The sequence below is a fragment of the Balaenoptera musculus genome, chromosome 8 (assembly GCF_009873245.2).
Source record: "Balaenoptera musculus isolate JJ_BM4_2016_0621 chromosome 8, mBalMus1.pri.v3, whole genome shotgun sequence".
Classification (NCBI taxonomy): Eukaryota; Metazoa; Chordata; class Mammalia; order Artiodactyla; family Balaenopteridae; genus Balaenoptera; species Balaenoptera musculus.
Window position 1 is genome coordinate 55822760 of NC_045792.1, and position 20664 is coordinate 55843423.

General features: G+C 55.1%; 1 protein-coding gene and 1 pseudogene across 12 annotated transcripts in view; both read left to right on the plus strand.

Moving 5' to 3' along the window:
* GDPD5 (glycerophosphodiester phosphodiesterase domain containing 5) overlaps window positions 1–20664 on the plus strand; it is a 90807-nt gene that overhangs the window by 41559 nt on the left and 28584 nt on the right. For all 12 annotated transcript variants that reach the window (XM_036859949.1, XM_036859950.1, XM_036859951.1 and 9 more), the window contains exons 3-4: window positions 6009–6185; window positions 19827–19930. In XM_036859949.1, the coding sequence (XP_036715844.1) occupies window positions 6069–6185; window positions 19827–19930 (221 nt within the window). In that variant the 5' untranslated portion in view covers window positions 6009–6068. The remainder of the gene's footprint in view (window positions 1–6008; window positions 6186–19826; window positions 19931–20664) is intronic.
* Window positions 3180–4461, plus strand: LOC118899029 (annotated as a pseudogene).

Here is a 20664-nt window from a genome sequence, read left to right on the forward strand (position 1 = left end):
TCACTTAGCAATATGCTTTTGAGGTCCCTTCATGTATTTTTATGGCTTGATAGCTCATTTCTTTTTACTGCTGAGTAATATTCCATTGTCTGGATGGACCCGTTTGTTCCTCCATCCACCTGGGGACCATATTTCTAACCTGTAAAAGAAGACTGTCAAGTTCTGCTTTGGACAGCTGTCATCAGGTGATGACACAGGTGCAGTGCTCAGCATGGTGCCCCACAAGCTCCCACACCACCTTCTGTAACTAGCTTCCTTCACTTAGCATAATGTTTTCAAGAGTCGTTCACGTTGTAGCATGTGTCAGTGTTTTACTCCTTTTGATTGCAGCCTTGGGTCCTTTTTGTGTCGTTCCATCTAGTGCCCATTCCTCAGAGAGGTAAAAGATAAATCTCCAAGCTCACACACAGCAAGTCAGTTGAAGGAGACCAGGCTGCAATCCAGGCACTGACACCTGGCCTGAGACTCTTTCCACTCTCAGGAAAGAGAGCAGGCCTGGGACCTGAGGCAGCGGGGTCTGGGGGCAGTGAGGGCCGGGCAACCTGCCAGTCAAGGGAGGGACGAGGAGCCGGGAAGTGGGTGAGGTGTGTTCCCAGGGTGTAAGGATGGGCGAGGCCCCTGGAGGTGTATGCCCACCCCCAGCATCCTTCACCCACTCCATAGCGGACCCTCACTCCGTCTCCCTCCTGACTCCCTCCTGACTCCCTCCTGAAGCCCCTTCCCTGTGCAAACAGGAGGCTGTGGCGGTTGGGGGCAGGGACCAGGAATTGAGCCAGAAAATGAGACTTTGGGCTGAGGAGGGCCCTCAGACATCGGGCTAAGAGGTGAGGGCTTTCTCTTGTCCCAGAGCCAGCAGGGGCTTCAGGCTGGGGATTTCTTTGGAACTTGGCTGATATCAGCAGCTCTGGGAGGTGGCTTGGAGAAGTCAACTGATGCTAAGTGATGCCATTAGCCCTGGCAGGAGGGGGGAGGCTGGGGAGAATCTGGTCTCTGGGGGCTTGTCCTGACCGCTCAGGGTCTGGGCAGCAGGAACTTCCGGGCCTTCTCGGAAGTGTGGTCCAGGACGCCCCCAGGGCTGCCTCCCCTTGCTACCGGGTGCTGGCCACTGGGGAAGTGGGAATAACTCAGGCTGTCCCCTGCGGGAGCAAGCATGTCAGCGGTGCTCCCACAGGCTGCCCAGGAAGAAGGAGGGATGCCGGGAGCCCTCTAACCAAACCTGGGGCTCAGGGGAGGCTCCCGGAGGAGGTAACATCTGAGCGGAGACTCGAAGGATCAGGAGGTGTTAGCCAGGTGAAGGGACAGCAGGTTCTGGAGCGGTGAGGCTAGAGGAGCCAGATCCTGGTCATTTGTCTGCTAAAAACTCACTCTGACTGCAGGTGAGACCTTGGATTGGCAGGGCAAGGCCCACCGCAGGGGTTCCCCATCCAGGGGAGAGGTGAGACTGGGCCACTACCCTGGCAGTGGCCAAGCGGGTGCTGAGAAAAGGGTCTTGAGGGATGTTAGAGGCAGGTTGGGGGTGATGAGGAGGTCACTGTGCCCATGCTGGGTCTGGGTGACCCCCCTGGAGACAGCAAGGAGCCGCTGGCCATCTTGATGGCCCCAGGAGAACATGCAGAGGAAAGAAAAGAGGTTTGCCTCTCAAAGATGCCCCTGCAGTTCTGAACAGTGTGAAAATTCATGGTGGGGATGTGGGGGGAGGGGAATAGTTCCAAGAGCCACAGTCAGCTGAGTCCCGCCCGAGGCCTGGTGCTGGCAGCTCTACTTCCCTCTTTTCCAGATTTGAAATGGAAATTCCATTCCTGGGTGGGTTGTAATGCTCATTCATGGGGGGTGGGGGAGCAGGGGACACATGGGAATCAGTCCCAGGGTCGGGGGGTCCTGGGAAAGGAATGGGAGGGCAGGGCCCCTGCCTGCAGAATGCCCACCTGCCATGCCTCAGTCACTGCAGCCATGTGCCCTCCTGGCACCGCCGCCCCTCCCCCAACCCCCAGTCATCTGACCTTTTTTGGAAGTCAAGACAAAAGCTGAAACCAAGGCTCAGCAAAGAGCCCTGAGTGGCTCTGGCTACAGGGCAAGTCATTGGCCAAGGCAGGGTGAATCGAGGGCCCTTTCTACATGTTAGCTGCTTCCTCCCTTCCGGGGGAAGTAGGGGCAGGTGTTGTGGCCCACCTGACAGCAGAGACCCTCATCTGGGGGTGCACAGGGTGAGACGTGGTCCCTGGCTGTGGACTCGGGCCTTCTACCTCCTCTGGAAGGCTGTGAATGTGGGAGTACATATGTGAGCACACACTCCTTCCATTTTTTAATTTTAATTTTTTTTTTTTTGGCCACGCTGTTCAGCTTGTGGGATCTTAGTTCCCAGCTTAGCGATCGAACCCAGGCCCTTGGCTGTGAAAGCGCCAAGTCCTAACCACTGGATCACCAGGGAATTCCCCACACACTCCTCCTAGAGAGGAGTAAAGCTGAGAGGATCCCGTACCTGCTGACCCCACCCCCGACCTCCCCAACCGCATGGGTGCTAAGCTGACTGCCGCAGCATCCCCATCCTATACCATCCCCCAGCCCTGGGCTCGGCTCGGCTCCGAGGACCCCCAGCAGCCGCACCGTGTCCACATGCCTCCGCAGGCAGCCATGGGCACAGAGGCTGCACCAGACGATTCCCAGCAATTAGGAGGCTCCAGGTCGGTCAACGTGCCCAGCAAGCTCATAATGCGTCTCCGCACTCGGACAGGAGGCTGTAATCCCCGTGCTGAGGTTAGCACTTGGAGAGTGGGGGGGAGATAGGGGGTGTTGGGCAGACGCCCTGAGCAAGGCCCAGATGTGGAAGTAGTTGGTGGGCCTGAATCCCGGTGCGCCTATGGTGTGGCCTCTGGGGCGTTAGAGACGGGAGCTCATCCTACAGGCCTCAGCTCAGCACTGCCTCTGGGAAGCATGCCCTGACCCTCCCTGTACCTGTTAAGTGCCCACAGCACCCTTTCCCTTCTCAACCATATGCTGCACTTACAATACCGGTTCAGGAGCCATGGTGGCCCCGTGGTTGCAGGGTCAGCAAACTTTCCCTATAAAAGGCTGGGCAGTAAGTATTTTAGGCTTTGTGAGCCATATGGTCTCTGTCATAACTCTGCAGTTATACTCAAAGCAGCCATAGACAATACATAAATGAGTGAGTGGGCCTGCGTCCAATAAACCTTTATTTACAGACTCTGAAATTTGACTCTCGTATAATTTTCACGGATCAAAACATATTTTTGTTTTGGTTTTTCCCCCCAACTACTTAAAAAATGTAAAAACCATTCTTAGCTTGTGGGCTATATAAAAACACGTGGCTGGAGTTCTCAGAGCTCCTGGTACAAGCTTCTTCCCTTGGGTGGATTCTTGGCTTTTCTCCCAGCATGGCCCCCAAACAACAGTCTTCACTTCCACCCCAAGCAAAGAAACCGAAGAAACCGAGACTGACTCCTGCCTCCAGGCCAGAGGAAACGTCTGCTTCTCCGAACTTCCCGAAGGAAGAAAAAGGACAGCAAGAAGCAATTGAATATATTGATGTAGTACAAAATGAAACAGACAGACTTAACGAACAAGCCAGTGAGGAGATTTTGAAAGTAGAACAGAAATATAACAAACTCCGCCAACCATTTTTTCAGTAGAGGTTGGAACTGATTGCCAAAATCCCAAATTTTGGGGTAACAGCATTTGTTAACCATCCACAAGTGTCTGTACTCCTTGGGGAGGAGAATGAAGAGGTGCTGCGTTATTTGACAAGAGTCGAAGTGACAGAATTTGAAGATATTAAATCAGGTTACAGAATAGATTTTTATTTTGATGAAAACCCTTCGAAAATAAAGTTCTCTCCAAAGAATTGCATCTGAATGAGAGTGGTGATCCATCTTCAAAGTCCACTGAAGTCAAAAGGAAATCCGGAAAGGATTTGACAAATCGTTCAAGTCAAACGTAGAATAAAGCCAGCAGGAAGAGACAGCATGAGGAACCGGAAAGCTTCTTCACCTGGTTTACCGATCATTCTGATGCTGGTGCAGATGAGTTAGGAGAGGTCATCAAAGAAGATATTTGGCCAAATCCATTACAGTACTACTTGATTCCAGACATGGATGATGAGGAAGGGGAAGGAGAAGAAGATGATGATGATGATGAAGAGGAAGAAGGATTGGAAGATATTGATGAAGAAGGGGATGAAGATGAAGGTGAAGAAGATGAAGATGATGATGAGGGGGAGGAAGGAGAGGAAGATGAAGGAGAAGTTAACTAATGGAACACTGATGGATTCCAACCTTCCTTTTTTAATTTCCTCCAGTCCCTGGGAGCAAGTTGCAGTCTTTTTTTTTCTTTTTTCTCCTCCTCTTGTGCTCAGTCGCCCTGTTTTTGAGGTCTCTTTTCTCCTTTATACCATGGCTCACAACTTATTTTGGGGAGAAATACCTTGAGCAGAATTCAGTGGGAAAAGAATCTCTACCCCTTTCTGTTCCAAATTCATTTTTATCCCTTCCTGTCTCAAAAAAACTTTATGGAATCAACACCACCATGCTCTGTGGGAAAAAAGAAAAACCTCCTGTTCCCTTAGCTCTGCTGGAAGCTGGAGGGTGCTAGGCCCCTGTGTAGTAGTGCATAGAATTCTAGCTTTTTTTCCTCCTTTCTCTGTTTATTGGGCTCAGAGATTACACTGTGTCTCTATGTGAATATGGACAGTTAGCGTTTACCAACATGTATCTGTCTACTTTCTCTTGTTTAAAAAAAGAAAAAAAAAAAACTTAAAAAAATGAGGTTATAGAAGGTCAGCAAAGGGTGGGTTTGAGATGTTTGGGTGGGTTAAGTGGGCATTTTGACAACATGGCTTCTCCTTTGGCATGTTTAATTGTGATGTTTAACGGACATCCTTGCAGTTTAAGATGACACTTTTAAAATAAAATTCTCTCCTAATGATGACTTGAGCGCTGCCACTCGATGGGAGAAGCAGCAGAACCTGTAGGATCTTATTTGCAATTGACATTCTCTATTGTAATTTTGTTCCTGTTTATTTTTAAATTCTTTTTGTTTCACTGGAAAGGGAAGATGATGCTCAGTTTTAAACCTTAAAATTATACAAGTTGCTTTGTTACAATAAAACTAAATGTGTACACACACACACACACACACACACACACACAATATGTGGCTGGTTGGATTTGACTATGAGTTATAGTTTGCCAACCCCTGGGTTAGAACAAGGAGCCAGACTGCCAGGCTCTGCTGTGTGACCTTTGACAAATGGCTAAACATTTCTGTGCTTCAGAATTCTCATCTGTAAAATGGGGATGATAATGATAACACTTGGAGAAAGTAAAATTGTACAACAGCTTTGGAAAACAGCTTTTGACAGTTCTTCAAAAAGTTAAACATAGAGTTACCATATGACCCAGCAATCCCATCGCAAAGTATGTACTCAAGAGAAATGAAAATATACATTCACACAAAAACTTGTTCATAGCAGAGTTATTCATAACAACCAAAAAGTGGTAACAACCCAAGTGTCTACCAACTGATGAGTGGATAAAATGGTATATCTATACAATCAAGTAATATTCAGTCATAATAAGAAATGCAGTACTGATTCATGCTATAACATGGATGAACCTTGAAAACATTAAGTGAAAAAAGCAAGACGCACAAGACCATATATCATATGATTCCATTTATGTGAAATGTCCAGAATGGGCAAATCCGTGGAGACAGAAAGTAGATTAGGTTGCTTGGGGCTGGGAGGGTGGGAGTCGGAGAGTGACTGCTAATAGGTATGGGGATTTTTGTTGGATGATTAGGTCATGGGTGGGTGGCAGGGGACTGTCCTAGGGGACTTGCAAGGATGGGCCTCTGACTCCGAGAGAGACAAGGACCCACGGCAGGGCTCTGAGCAGAGGCTGACCCTCCCTGACCTAGACTGCAGTGACACCTGCTGTGCTGGGGCCAAGTCCCCACCCCTCCCCTGTCTCACAGTACTTTGTTTCCTCCCCCAGGACCAGCCGGGGGCCTCCATGGGCGCCTGAGAGCAGGGTGCCAGGGCCGCGGGCGTGAGCATGGTGAGACACCAGCCCCTGCAGTACTATGAGCCGCAGCTCTGCCTCTCCTGCCTCACGGGCATCTACGGCTGCCGCTGGAAGCGCTACCAGCGCTCTCACGATGACACCACACCGGTGAGCTGTGCTGGGATGGGGCCAAAGGACCCAGGGAGCCCCAGGGCCTGGGGGAGGGGTCTCAGCTCTGACACCCTGATGTGTGGCTCTGGACAGGCCAATGCCCTTTCTGGGTTTCAGTTTCTTCTTCTGTAAAATGGGCCTATGGAAATTCCCAAATCTACCTGACTAGGTGGGCAAGGAACATGGCTGTAGCCAGTTGTTGACTCCCCTCTGACAGTGTGGGGTGTGGGCTGCTCTTGAGGTCCGGGCAGGGAGGGCTGCTCCAAGAGGGTGGGGTCCCCAAAGGTGAGCAGAAGTTCTCAGCTTCCTGGCAGATCCTGATGGGCAGGTAAGCAGACGGGTGGCTCTTCAAGGGGAGGGTGAAGGGCTGGGCCAGGCCATCCTGGAGCCTGGGAGCTGGCAGGGCCATGGCCTGGCACCAGGGCCCAGTCACCTGAGCCACAAGCCTGCCAGGGCTGGCAGCAGGTGCTCAGCCGGATAAAGAAAGCCTCCCTTAGTGTTCGGCTCCCCAAGCCTAACCCCACGCCACACTTCCGTCCCTGGAGCACCATCAGCCAGTGGATCCAGTTTCTTCTCTGAAGGAACCCAATTCCTTCAGGAGGGAACGGAGAGAGAGATAAATGGTGTTTATCTAAAAGCTTTGCTGCCTGGAAAACAACTTTCTCCTCCCTCCTGCTTGTCTGAACAAAGAGGCCAGCCTCCAAATTCAGCCAGCCCCAAAACAGGCTGGAGTGGCCAGGGCCGGAGGTCAGAGGCCAAGCATCACCAGACTATCTGGATGTGGAGGTTGGGGAAGCCTGTCCACCTCCCTGCCCTCCTTCTCTGCCTGTGCTGGTAGGGACAGAGGGACAGAGCACTCGACTGAGTCGGGAGCCTGTTCTCATGACCCCCAAATGGTAAGAAGCAGGTACCACCTGTGGGTACCTGGCCTGATTCATTGCCGTGTACCCACTCTAGCACACAGGAGGCAACATGCCCAACTGAGGCAAGGGAGAGGAGGGGCCTGCCCAGGGCAGCCTGTCCGTCCTATGTGCTGTGCTCCGAGCTCCATTCTCCCCTGAGACAGTGGAAGGAAGGCAGCAGGGCCTCCATGTGTCAGGAGGGCAGGAGCTCGCAGTCCGCTGGCACCCAGGTGTCTGTCTGTGTGCCGGGCGCTGAGCTGAGCGCTGACACGCGGCCACCCCTGTTGCTCCCAAGCCCGTGAGCTAGATGTCATCGCCACCGCTCCACATGCGGAAACAGAAGCCAAGGACGTCCGTGACCAGGACGAGGTCACGCAGCTAGAGAGAGGCAGGGCTCGGATCTGGCCCTGCATGGTGTCCAGCACTCTTGGTGGGGGTGGGATGGGAAGACAGCCGAGGCTGAGGAAGGGAGGAGAAGGATGGCTGAGCTCCCAAGCAGGAAGCCCTTGGCCGTCGGAAGAGACACTGGAGAAAGGCGGCTCTCTCCCAGGGCACCTCACACCTCTTGGTGGGCCCGGGGCCAGCCAGTCCCAGGCTGTGGAGTCAGGAAGTGATGGGTCTTGGCTGTGGCCCGCCCAGGTCCCAGGCTGGAGGAAGTGGTAGGCTGAGGCCGGTTTTGAGTTGACTGGGGGCCCAAGTGGCGTAGGCTCTGCAAATGCCAAGGCCTGAGGTGCCAGGTATGGGGCAATGGCCGGAGGCTGCAGGCCACGAGCCTGGGAGAGGCTGGGAGAGGGGAGAGGGTTTTGCAGCAACTCTGGGTGGCAGGGCCTCTGCAGAAAGGGCTGAGCTCACCTCAGGCAACCCGTACCTCCCAGCTGAGGCTGAGTGGGCCCGGCCCTTAACTCAGCTCCACTCCTGCTTCCCCTCCCACTTCCTGGGTTCCAGCCTCCGCCGGCTCACCCTTCTCTCCCTGGCTCTCCTCCCTTCTCTTTTCTCTCCCCAGTCCCTCCCCAGACAGCTGGGCCAGAACCATGATGGGGGCTGGGCTCCTGGCCTGACACAGTGAAGGCAACAGCAATCTGGTGTCTCAAAGTCAGGGCTGGTGCAGAGAAGCTGCTCTGTAAATTTTGCTGAACAAATAGAGGCCCAGAGTGAGCTCTGGGAGCGCAGGTTGGGGAGTGAAAGGAGAGCCCCTCGGGCCTGGAGGGTGGAGGAGAGGTTTCGGCCAGGGGGAGCGGGCCCAGCTTTGGGCCTGTGCCTTTCCTCATCCCCACCTTCTCCTCCTCCTTTGGGCATCCCCTTACCCCTCCACCCCCTATACCCCCACCAGGCACTGCCTCCCCTCAGGACCTCTTGGGGGAACCTCTTGTGTCTCCCAAGTCAGGAAAGCCTAGGGTCAAGTTCTTCAGTGAAGCTGAACCTCTCTGGGCCTCTTCTGTGCAGTGAGGTGACACACAGGTGGTGAGTCACAGAAGCACTCATCCTCAGGCTGGGAATGAAGTGTGAGAGTGACAGTTAACGTTTATTGAGCACCTATTGTATGCAGGGAGCTTATGGCTTACAGGCATTGCCCTGCTGATTGTTCTAACACCCTGTTGGGGCATGTTTAATTTTTATGCCCTGTTTATGGATGGGGAAATCAAGGCTTGAAGCCCCGTCTGTGATAGATTTGCAGCAAGAGCATCAGGAAGTTGGAGGCTGCTGGGAAGACAGGAGGGTTTTAAGTCTGGGTGTGTTTGTTTATTTATTTATTTTAAATTAATTAATTTTTTTGGCGGCGTTGGGTCTTCGTTGCTGCGTGCGGGATTTCTCTCTTTGCGGCAAGCCGGGGCTACTCTTCGTTGCGGTGTGCAGGCTTCTCGTTGCGGTGGCTTCTCTTGTTGCGGAACATGGGCTCTAGGTGCGTGGGCTTCAGTAGTTGTGGCACGTGGGCTCAGTAGTTGTGGCTTGGGGGCTGTAGAGCACAGGCTCAATAGTTGTGGTGCACAGGCTTAGTTGCTCCGTGGCATGTTGGATCTTCCCAGGCCAGGGCTCAAACCCGTGTCCCCAGCATTGGCAGGTGGATTCTTAACCACTGAGCCACCAGGGAAGCCCCAAGTCTGGGTGTGCTTAAAGGAGAGCTTACAAGGAGAAGAAAGGCGGGACAGGGAGGAGGACTTGGGAAGTTGCCTGACAGAGAGAAAGAGCAGGGACCAGGAGCATTTGGGACAAGTTGGGGAATGGCTTGAATGCCAGGCTACGCACCCTCAGTGCTTCCCTGGTTAAGAGTTGGCCCCGCGGTACTGGATGGGGATCCTGGGGAGGGAAGAGGGGTGCAGGGAGCCTGGGAAGGAGCCCCCGCCCCGCCGCTCTCCATCCAGGCTGGCCTCCTTCCTTCCTGCCCCTCCCCGCCCCTCACATTCCCACCTCCTCCAACCCTCTGCTCACACTGTCCCCTCCCCCCAGGACACACACTTGACAAATAAGGAAACAGGAAACTGAGGACCAGAGAGATGAAATGACATCCTCTCCTGCCCCCCAACACCGAGGGAGTGGAGGAGCCTGGCAGCAGAAGGCTGGCTCACTCGACAGCTAGGAAGGGGAAGCAAAAGCTTTTTCTAACTGGGGATAATTAATTGGTTGTTGTCTGTGACTCATTACTCTAATATTGCCAATTAAGGATGGGGTAGGACAGAAGGCAGCTCTCAGGCCATCCCCACAGGGGCCCCTGAAGACTCTGCATCTGTGGGAGGCAGCACAGTGTCAAAACCAGCTTCTCTGTAGCAAGAGGGACATAGGTCGGATGCCTGGTGGAACTTCCAGCCCGAGACATTGAAGGAGACAGTCAACTCGCTTGCACTTCTATAGTATGTTTGCCTTTTGAAGGGTGTTTTAAGCTTCTTTTGACCCCCTCTATCTTACGGATGGGGCTTCAGGAAGAGGAAGTGATTTATTCAAGCCGAGGAGTTGAAGGCACAGCTTGCACTGCGCCTGCTCGCACCCCGAGTCCCGTGCCCTCTCCCCCGTTCCACACCAAACAGTCTTGTCTGGGATGCGTTGGTTACTTACTCAATCAACAAACCTGTCCTGATACCTGCCCTGAGTCCAGGGGTCACAGGTATATCAAACCTGGTTCCTCCCTCCCTTGAAGGGCTCCTAAGTGGGTGGGGAGCAGATCAGAACTGACATCCAGACCACCCAGGGTGATCACTGCCGGGGCCCAGGGACACCGCAGGCAGGCAAGCTTGCCTGAGCTGGTGTCCGAGAGAGTTAGCCCGTCATGTCATGCCAGAGTGGGGAAGGCAGGGGAGCTGCGTGTTACAAGAGTGTCTTGTGTTTGGGAACTGAAAGCGATTTGGCCCAGTGCAGCTCTGGTGTTAGGAGGGAGAGCGTGTGGCCAAGGGGACCTGAGCCAGAGGCTGTGCTGGGGAGCCTGCACTCCATCCTGGGAGGTGGGAGCCCAGTCGGACTTGGTCTGTGCAAGGACCACTCTGGTTCAATCACGGAGAATGCGCTGAGGGGCCTTGAGTGGAGGCGGGGACGCCAGGGAGCTAGACAAGAAAGGCTGAGGCCTCAACTAGGGGGAGGGGTCTGCAAAGAAGTAGCAAAGGGAGGGATTCTAGAGGCACCTAGACGGTGCATTCAGCAGACTGGCTGCGGAAGAGAATTTTGATGATGCCTCCCGTCATCCCATGATTTTCACCTGGCTGGATGAGGCCATGCCTGGAGTCGGGAAACCATGCTGTACCCAGGGGGTGTGTGAGAGGCGGCGCGGTCTCAGGAGTGTCCAGGAATAGCGCAGTGGGGGCAGGTGGAACACAGACAAAATAAGCCCCCCCTCCACCCCACCATTGCCTACATCTGTCGATGGGAGCCCCTCCCACCATGGCAGGAAGACACCTGCTGCTGGGAAATCCATCAGCACTCCTTCACCCTTCACCCTCCACACAGCCATCCCAGGATAACCTACCTCACCAGTTCACAGCACTGCCCTTCGCTCCGCTGTCCCCTCTGCCTGGAATGCCTTCTCTCTGGTCTCTGCCTCTCAAGGCTCATCGCAGATCTCTATTCCTCTAAGAAGTGTCCCCTTCAAACAAAAGAGTCAGGCCTCCTTCCCTGCCTCTCCCCTTCCCCTGGGCTCCCACAGCACCTCGGGCCTGGGCTGCCCATGTGGGTCGTGACTTCCTGTTTCTCCCGCTGGACCGTGAGTGTGCTGAAGGCAGGGCCTGGCTCAGAGGAGGACCTCAGGCAAGGAGTGGGAGGATGACTGAGCCGGTGACTTGAGGAGCAAGTGAGGAAGCCAGTGAGGGTGGGGAGGCTGGACCCCCGATGAGCTCCCGGGTGAGCACCCCAAGGAGCATTGGGTGGTCTGGAGAGTAGGGGCGCATGCTGCATTCCAGTGCCCCTGGCTGTGGCTGACAGGGAGGGGTGCTGACTCAGCCGAGGGACCTCCTGGGCCACCCTTGGAGAATCAGGCTCTGCCAGTGGGAGGAGGAGGGCGTGAGTTTCCCAGCTGGCTCCCCACGTTCTTGTCCTATCAACACCACGTGGGCCTGTGACAGGGCTACAGGGCCAGGGGGCAGGGAAGAGTGGATCTCGCTCAGGAATCAAGGTGGGCTCCCTGGAGGAAGCAGCCTTTGGAATAGGCTCCAGGGTGTGACTGGAGTCAGCCAGATGCACCTGGCCATTCCTGGCTAAGGGAGCTGCGGCCTGAACTCTACCCTGCCTCCTCCAGTGACTTAGTGTGCGGCCTTAGACAAGGCCAGACCCTTTCTGGGCCTCAGCTTGCTGTGGGTGAGGTGGAGGTACAAACCCACGCCCCAAGGGTCCAGTTAGATAACAGATACCAGCGTGTCTCACGTCCTGAACAGGACAGACCACTGTTCCAACTTGGGGAAAACGTGTCCTCCCTACACACTTTCAAAGGGATGACTGTTCCCTTCTCCGGTGCTTTGGGGGAAAGGGACCCAGCAGGTCAGAGAGGAGCCCTCTGAGCTTCAATTCTCCCACTTCTAAACTGGCGATGATAAGAGCCATTTTATCCTATAAACCTTGCAGGTTTGCCATGAGGATAAGAAAATGGGAGATGATATTATTGCATCCATGAGAGAGAGGAGAGGCTGGCAGAAGTTGTTGCAGCGCAGGGAGCTACGGATTTATTGCTGTAATAAAGCCAGGCCGTCGCTGGCTTTCGGGAACCCCCGCACCCCACCTCCTCCTCTCTGAACGGCACTGAGGGGGCCGGGCGTGGTCATGCCACACTCCAGGGGAGACGAATAAGCTCTTGTTCATGACCTCTGTGACCACCTTGAGTGTCTGCTTAGGGAGCATGTATGGGGCAGGAGGTGATGGGCGTCAGCAAGAGGCTGTGGCCACTCCCCACCCTGTGGCCTTGGCCGGGCCCCCTGCAGGGCGCTGGGATAATCCCTCCTAAGGGCCCCCAGCTCTTCTGCTCATGTCTCCCCAAGGGCAGATGCAAGCCACAGGATGGTCGTGGAAGGACGGGGTGCTCCAGGCTGAGCCTGGCTTCATCCTCCTGCCTAATGAGCCACTCTGAGTGCACCCTGGCAGAAGCAAGGGCAGACAGAGGCCTAATTGCCCAGCTCCCTGTAGCCCAGAAAAATAAATCCAGCCTCTTAGGCTGTCAGGAGCTGGCTGGGGGGTGGGGATTTTAATCCTTTTCCCTGCTCGGCCCTAATGCTGAGATCCATCTCAAACCTCCCTAGGCTGCCCCCTCCCCCAAATCTCCTGGGTCAGAGCCAGAGTAATCCTGCCAGGGCTGCCCAGCTCTCTCTTCTGGGAGCTCCACACACCGTTCCCAGCTGACATTCACCAGTCTCCCCGTTAGGAACTTGGCAAGGATGAAACAGGCGGATGATTGGAGGAGCCGGTGTGCCCGAGGTGCAGCCTGCAGGTGGACAGACTAAGCGGGGAGGCACCCCTCAATCGCTCTCCAGTCTCTGCAAGGCTGTGTGGTGCTGAGGGCACAGCTGGACTCTGGGGCCTCAAAGCAGAGCCGGGACCCCAGGAGTGGCACAGGGAGCTGAGCTCAGCCACGTGGAAGGAGCTGTGCCAGGCGGAGCCAGCACGCGGGGAAGGGCTGCCTTGGGACAGACTAGAAAACCTAGAAACAACCCACACACATCTGAGAGTGTGCTGTGTGGTAGACAATCATGGAAATCATTGCAAATATCACAAACCGTACAGGGACAGCTGAAGTATCCATCTGGTAAAAGTAAAATTAGATCTCTGTCTCTTAACTCAAATCATAAGAAATTCCAGATGGATAAAATGTATTTTTTTCTTTTTTTAAGCTCCTTTTTTTCTGTTTAGGAAGCACACATTTGTTGAGAAAATTCAAACAACTCGGAAAGATGTAAAGTAAAAGAAATTCTAATCTTCATGCTTTAGAGGAAAGGCTTTAAAACCTCTCTCCATACACGTATACACACATATAGAGCTACAGATAGATAGGTGGATTACAGATTCAAGTGTAAACAAAGAGAAATTATCAGTGTAAAATATGAGTTAAATATATTATCGTGGGCCACCTTCCTTAAACACGATACCAAAGGCAAAAACCCATAAAGGAAAAGAGGGGTAGATTTGACTGAGTAAAAATTTAAATATTTTAAACAAAAAGCATGAAAAACAAAATTAAAGTCAACTGATAAAATAAGAAAAAATAGACAATCTATATGAAAGTTACTACTCTTACATAGAGAAAGCTTTTATAAACCCATAAGAAGCCAGTTGTCCCAAACAAAAGCTGCCAGGCTCTGTGCATTTGCACCTTCCGCTCCCTCCCTCTGCCCTTACCTTGTCAGGTAAGCCCATTCCAGCAAGCCCATTCCTTTCAGCTTTGCTGCAAGCATCTCCTCCTCCAGGAAGCCCTCCAGACCATCCCTTCCCCCATAACTGGCAGTGTGCTCCTTGGCAGCCCTTGCTTGCCCCATTCGCCACACTCGTTTCTAGGATTGGTGTTGCCTGCTGGCTGGTCAGTCTTCTGTGCAGGTTGCTCAGAGGAGAGTCCAAGCCTGATCTGTCTCCCAATGTCCAGGGCTCAGCACATGTGTAGAATGACTGGAAGAGAGTGGTGGCGCGGATGTGGAAGGGAGATGCTGGAATTTAGTTTGGTGTGGGGTATGAAGTAGGGGTCTAATTATATACTTTTTTACCAAATGGATGTCCAGATGTCCCAGTACCATCTGTTGAATTCTCCATCCTTTCTGTACTAATTTACCTGGTATTAATCCTGTGTCCATCCTTCCAGGCCATTCCCTGTCTTTGGGTCTCAGTTTCTCCAGTTCTTAATTGGACCTTTAGAGGATGAGGCAAGATGATCTCTGAAATCTTTTCTAACTCTGAAATTCCAAGGTTCCTGCCCTGGCACTGCCTGTGACTTGCTGTGTGACCTTGGGCAAGGCCTTGCCTCTCTGAGCCAGTTTCCTCCTTGGTCAGACAAGGATAATTACATGTCCTGCTTCTTGTTGCTTTGGGATAGTTGAAGAAGCTGGACGCACCCAGAGCTGGGTGTGAATTCTGGCTCCATCATTATGTTTGCCCTTTGTGACCTTGGGCAGCTCACTTCCCCTCTCTGAGCCCTGGTTTCCTCCGACTATTCCGTCTGCTTTGCAGAGCTGTGGAGAGGGCAAGATGCGAAGGAGCAGGTAGAGGGCTCTTAGGACTGCCCCACCCCCAACTCTGCTAAGTGCTCACATAGGGCTCTGTCCTCCGTGGCCAGCGATGTGGGATCTTCTTCCTTCAGCCGTGCTGGCTCCTAGGACTGCAGCCTGCAGAGCTGGTCCTGACCTCTGCATCCCCCTGACCCTGTCACCGACCCTGGGCTGGGAGGAGGTGATCTCCTTGGCTGTCTTCATCAGCTGGGGAAATGTGATGTAGAGCTGGGGGCGGGGGCGGGGAAGACTTGATCACTGTCTTCACGTAATTAAAGGGCTGTCAGACACGAAATGATAATTACAGGAACGATCATGGATTTGGCAACGTACAGCTTACATCCGTAATCCCATTTGAGCCTGGCAGTCCTCCTGTGAGGTACGGGTGATGTCATCCTCACGAACAGAGGAGGAAGCTGAGGCTTGAGGTCCTGAGTGATTGGCCCGCAGCCAGGCGGCTAGTGGTAGAGGGCGGGGAATGAAAATCCAGCTCTTGATTGTATTCCCCCACGCCCTGGTCATTTGACCCCAGTGTTCTTGCCCTTTTGCTGGACTTGTTCTCTGTGGTGTCAGAGAACCAGCTGCAGGGTGGCAGCCGAGGAGGCAGAAATCATCTGCACCTCAGGCAGGGATGGAGGCAAGGACAACAACTTCTGACACCCTGCTGTTGCCAGATACTTCTGTCCAACACTGCCGTCCCCATTTTACAGAGCAGGAAGCCGGCGCTCAGGGAGGATGAAGCAATGTCTTCTCCAAGGTCACCCATTTAGTAGGTGGCCAGTCACACCCAGTGTTCCTGGACTCCCAGACACAGCCTGCCTCTATCCGGCTGCTGTCTCAGAGGGAAGAATTTTCAGCCCAGAGGAGGGCCCGGCAGTACCCACAGGGAGAGTGCCCGTCTCTGGAGCTGTGGGAGCAGAAGCAGGGCAAGGTCCTGTCCTGGAGGCCGCAGAGGTGGTCTCTGCCCCGGAGGACACGCAGGGGACAGGAGTCCAGCGAGACAGCTCTGCCGCCACCGGTGAACCTGAGGTCATGCTGGCACCAAGGGCGGGGAGGCGGCTCGCGCTCAGGGGCCATCCTGACGCAGATTTGAGTCTCCAGGGTCAATTCTGGGGACCCAGGGGAGGTGCTCCAGACCCCGGGGGGACCCCAGCAGCGTGAGCAGTGTCTGTGTGTGTTCTGGCCCAGGGCCACGGTCTGGGGTGGGCAGGGGCCCACAGCGGGCAGCACGCGGCAGCAGCGGGGCCTGCGCCCACGCGTCCTGTGTGGGGCTGGGGTTTGTGGCTGCAGCGCTCTGTGACCCCGTGAGCCCCAGCTGCTAATAGGCTCTCTGTCCACACACACATTCTCCTCTAAATGCAGAAGGCTGGGGGTGCGACAGAGACAAGAGGGGTGAGGAGAAGACGTGACAGCCAACGGGAGACAGTGAGCAGGAGAAACTGGCATACGGTTGCCCGGTGTGGGATGGAGGGTCTCGCCTTCCTGGAGGGTGGGGGCAAGAGTGTAGGAGACGGGATGGGGCCGGGCCTCTGGGATTCTCCGCCACGGTCACCCCTGTAACAGGGATGGAGCCCCCTGCCCCACCCGCAGCCAGGGCCCGTCCCCTTCCCCAGCTGCTCTCAGCCCTTCTTCCTTGCGCCTTGACCGTCATCCTGCTCCCAGGCAGCTGCAAGACTGGAAGGAAGGGGCTGTGGTGTCACAGTGGGAGCTCCTTCCCTTGGCTCCCTGGGGACCCCAGGCTTCACCTGAGGATAAATCTGGGGTTGGATGATGTCCTTGTCCACTGGTGGCCCTGAGACCTCCCTGCATCCCCACCGTGTCCACACCTTCTTCTGTTCCTCACACCATGTCTGAGCACCGCCTTGTGATCCGAGGGATGTGGGCCCAGGGTGCACAGAGATACCTCAGCCATCCCTGCCCTGAAGGAGTCCATAGCCCAGTGAACTGTCCCTTAGTGTGCACCTACTGTGTGCCGCTTGATGTATATCACCTCACTGAACATCAACCCTCCACAGTAGGGGGTGTTATTCCCATTTTATAGGTGAGGAAACTGAGGCTCAGAGAGGTTAAGTAACTCACCCAAGTGGCAGAGCCAGGTCTGTCTCCCTCTTGAGCCTGGGCTCTTTCCACTGCCACAATTTGGAATGTGATTGACAGTCAAGTTGATGGGTACCAAGAGTCTGTGCAGAAGCAGTTAAGAAAGGGAGGTCCTGGGACTTCCCTGGTGGTCCAGTGGTTAAGACTTCCGCTTCCCCGCCGTACATCCACTGCAGGGGGCGTGGGTTCGATCCCTGGTAGGGGAACTAAGATCCCACATGCCACGCGGCATGGCCAAAAAGAAAAAAGAAAAGGAGGTCTTGGGAGCAGGAGGGATGGGAGAGCTTCCTGAAGGAGAAGAAGGCTTGGCCTAGGGTGTGGACTCCAGCAAGAGAGGATAAAGGACTCTCAGGGGGCCGAGCTGGGTCTGGGATTAACATGCCTGGGTCCCAGAGGGCAAGGGTGGGTTTTGGGAGAGCTGTGAGGGGCTGGTTCCCGAGGGGGCAGCAGAGGATTGCCTCCTGCCGGGCCACCTGCATTCAACCCCACCTCCACTGCTCCCTGACTTGGTCACCTTGTATACATTGCTCAATCTCTGACTCACCTCCAATCATCCATATTGAGCCTCTGTGCAAATTAGCAGTGAGTGCCCCTTCCCCAGGGATCTTGACTGTTATCTGCTAGAAAACTGTCATGACAAATAAGGACATCAATGGTGACCATGATGTGAGTGGCACTTCTTAGTGTTGGCACTTCTTGCTCAGCCATATGTGGTGGCCCTTCTCTGAGTCTTGGTGTCTTTGTTTGCTCTGAGTTGGGGATAAGTACCCAGGCATTGTACAGACTGGGAGGTGATGGAGGGCCAGTGGCTCCCCCATCCCTGCCAGCATGGCCGTGGCCTCACAGCCTGCCTCTCTGGAGCAGGGCCAGGCTGGCCTGTTGGGGGGCGGAGCTGGCTCAGGCCCCTCTCCTGTAACACGCCCTGACAAGGACCATTAGTGCCATTTGGAGCCTCTTTGTCAGTGCAGCTGCTCCCCAGGCCACTTCCTCCCCCAGTTCCTGGCCTTTCCTCCCCTTTCTTCCAGCCCCTGCCATTCAGTTTTTTCCTCTGATTGTTCTTAGAGTGACCTGCCCCCTCCATCCCTACTGTGGATGGGGCCTCTTCATCCCCATGTACAGGCTCCCTGTGGCCATGGGACCTCTGGCTTTCAGCTCCCGGGACTTTCATCCCTGGGTGGCCCCCAGCCCCAGCTCATGCCTGGTTCCAATAATGGGGGTCCTAGTTCTTTGTTGCGGTTCCCAGGGGTAGGGAGGGGCGGTAGCCCCTCATTCTTGCCCTGTCCTCCCTGCCCCACTCTCGGGATCCAGCCAAGTGAGGACCGTGGCCCTTAGTGCACAGGACCCTTGTGTGCTGCGGGCCCTCCTGACACCTGCGGTCTTTCTGGCCACCTGTCAGAATTGCCCCTGGGTCCTCCATCACACATCACCATAGGACATTCCCCACCCCCTGGCACCTGTGGCGTGTTCTCTACCTGCCACTGTCCCTGCAGCTATTTCCCTGGTCCCACGGGACTCCATGCTGCTGGCCTGGGACAGGACCCATCATAGGCGGAGGCTTACCCCTCCCCCGGGCCCTTCTCAGAACCTTGTCCTGTGGCCAGAGGCCTCGCACCTGCTGAGGCAGAGTGAGCTCTGTGGACAGATGGCCACTCACCGCTGCTGGCTCGGGGTTCACAAAAGACCAAGGGCTCCTCTGTGGGGGTAGGGTGGTAAGCCCCCGGTGAAATCTCTCCTGGGTGGGCATACTCATGCCAGAGTAGGAGAGAGGATCTTTGCTCACCTGCCATCCCACTATCGAATCTTTCCTAAGTTGCCACCTACCCTGGGAATGTGAAGACCACCCAGATCTTCAAGGTGCCTACAGTGTAGCAGGGGGGACCGACATACAGAAGGACAGTTCTAGAACTGCAGGGTCTGTGCCTTAACCAACATGGGTGCAACAGTTATGGAAGCTCTGAGGAGATGGGATTCGCCCTGCTGGGACAGGGCAGGCCTCCGGGAGGAGGAGGGTTGCCCTGTGGACCAGAGAGCGGTTGCTTTCTAGATGGAGCCATCAAGAGGTTAAACTGGGATTAGAACCGTAGCTCCAAGCTGGCTGTCCGGAGCAGGAAGGATCAAAGAAGCCCGGAAAGCTGCGGGGAGCCCGGCAAGGGGCCCGGGAAGTGGCTGGGTGAGAGATGCTGAGCTCCTCCAAGCCCTCCAGCCCCTCAAGGTGGAGGGTGGTCTTGGTTGTCTCCTGCACTGACTTCCCCTCAAGGGCTGTTGTTTGTACTGATGATCTCAGCAGTTTCCCAGAGAGCAGGATGTTCCAAGCTTGTTGTGCTTCTGAGATAAGGGGACGGATGAAAGCAGAGATGAGCCCAAGGGCCCAGCGGAAGTGCCTGCAGACCTCTCGGGAAGCAGCAGAGGTGGCGTCAGCACCCCCCTGCCCACCCCCCCGCCAGGAGAGAGAGGCCACCCCTGCTGGGGGTTGTAGAACACCGCCTTCCTTCAACTCTAGAGGCTGGGGCACTGCTCTGTAATCCTCTTCTAACTTGCTGTGTGACTTGGGCAAGTCACTTCACCTCTCTGGGCCTCTGTGTAGCAGGGGGCAGAGGTGAGGAAGAACACCTACTTTGCAGGCGTGTGTGAGGAGGGAAGGAGGTGAGGAATGTGACCCCTCAGACTGCGGCTCACCCTCCCAGTGTGAAGGCTTAGGCAGATACGGCCTTTGCTCCTGGAGACTGGTGCACACTGGAAGGGCCTCAGGCTGCAGCACAAAGGGCCCAGCTCTGGCTCCCCACTGTTTTGTGACTTCGGGCTCAGTGATGTTGGATAGGTCACTTCCCTCTCTGAGCCTCAGGTCCCCACCCGTGTGAAGAGGGCAGTAATCCCTGCCTGGCAGTTGGGCTACAAAGGGGGAGGGGTGGGAAGATTCTGGGTGCAGGTGGCCTGAGGGGCCATCCCTGCCCCGCTTGACCCCTTTCCTCGTTTGGCCCCTCCAGTGGGAGCGCCTCTGGTTCCTGCTCCTCACCTTCACCTTCGGCCTCACGCTCACCTGGCTGTACTTCTGGTGGGAAGTCCACAACGACTACGATGAATTCAACTGGTGAGTGGGTATCAGGGGGCGGGGGCCTGGGGCCTGGTCATCCGGCGGTTGAGACGGGGTGGGGGGAGGGCTTGGGTTTGAGTCTCTCTCCCAGGCTGGTCCTCAGGGCTCTGCCACCACTGGCCACCAAATCTCTGTATAGCCTTGGGGGCACAGTCCTCTGGAGAGAACAGAGGCTTAGCGAGGAGCTGAGACCAGTGGGGAGAACAGGGAACTCCTTCCTCATGCTGCTCTCATGAAAATCGGAATGTAAGGTGGGGGCAGGGCTCAGCTGGGGGCTGGGACCTCTGGACCCCTTTGTAGACAAGGACTCCAAGGCCCAAAGAGACCAAGGCCTCAGCAGAGAAGGTGGCCCCAGACCCCAGGCCTCCTAGCTCCCTGAGCAGGGCCTTGGGCAGGGCTGGTAGGTGGTTCTAGGAAAGCTCAGGGTCCTTTGTGGACAGCAGCCTCGGGTCCAAGGGCAGAGCCAAGGCTGGTACCTGGGTGCACGAGGGCACCTGTTTATTCCTCACCCCCACCCCCGCTCCCCCATTGTCTGCCTTTGTTAAACAGTGAAAGGCACAGAGGAGGGGACGTTCCCTCGGTTCTAGTGGGAACTCCCCCATTGACAGGTGTGGAAACTGAGGCCCACGTTCACACAACCAGCTGGGGGGCAGAGCTGGGACTTGGCAGCCAGTGCTCCCTCTCCATCCAGTGCTGCCTTTTCCTTTTGGTTAGAAGTTCAGGGACTTCCC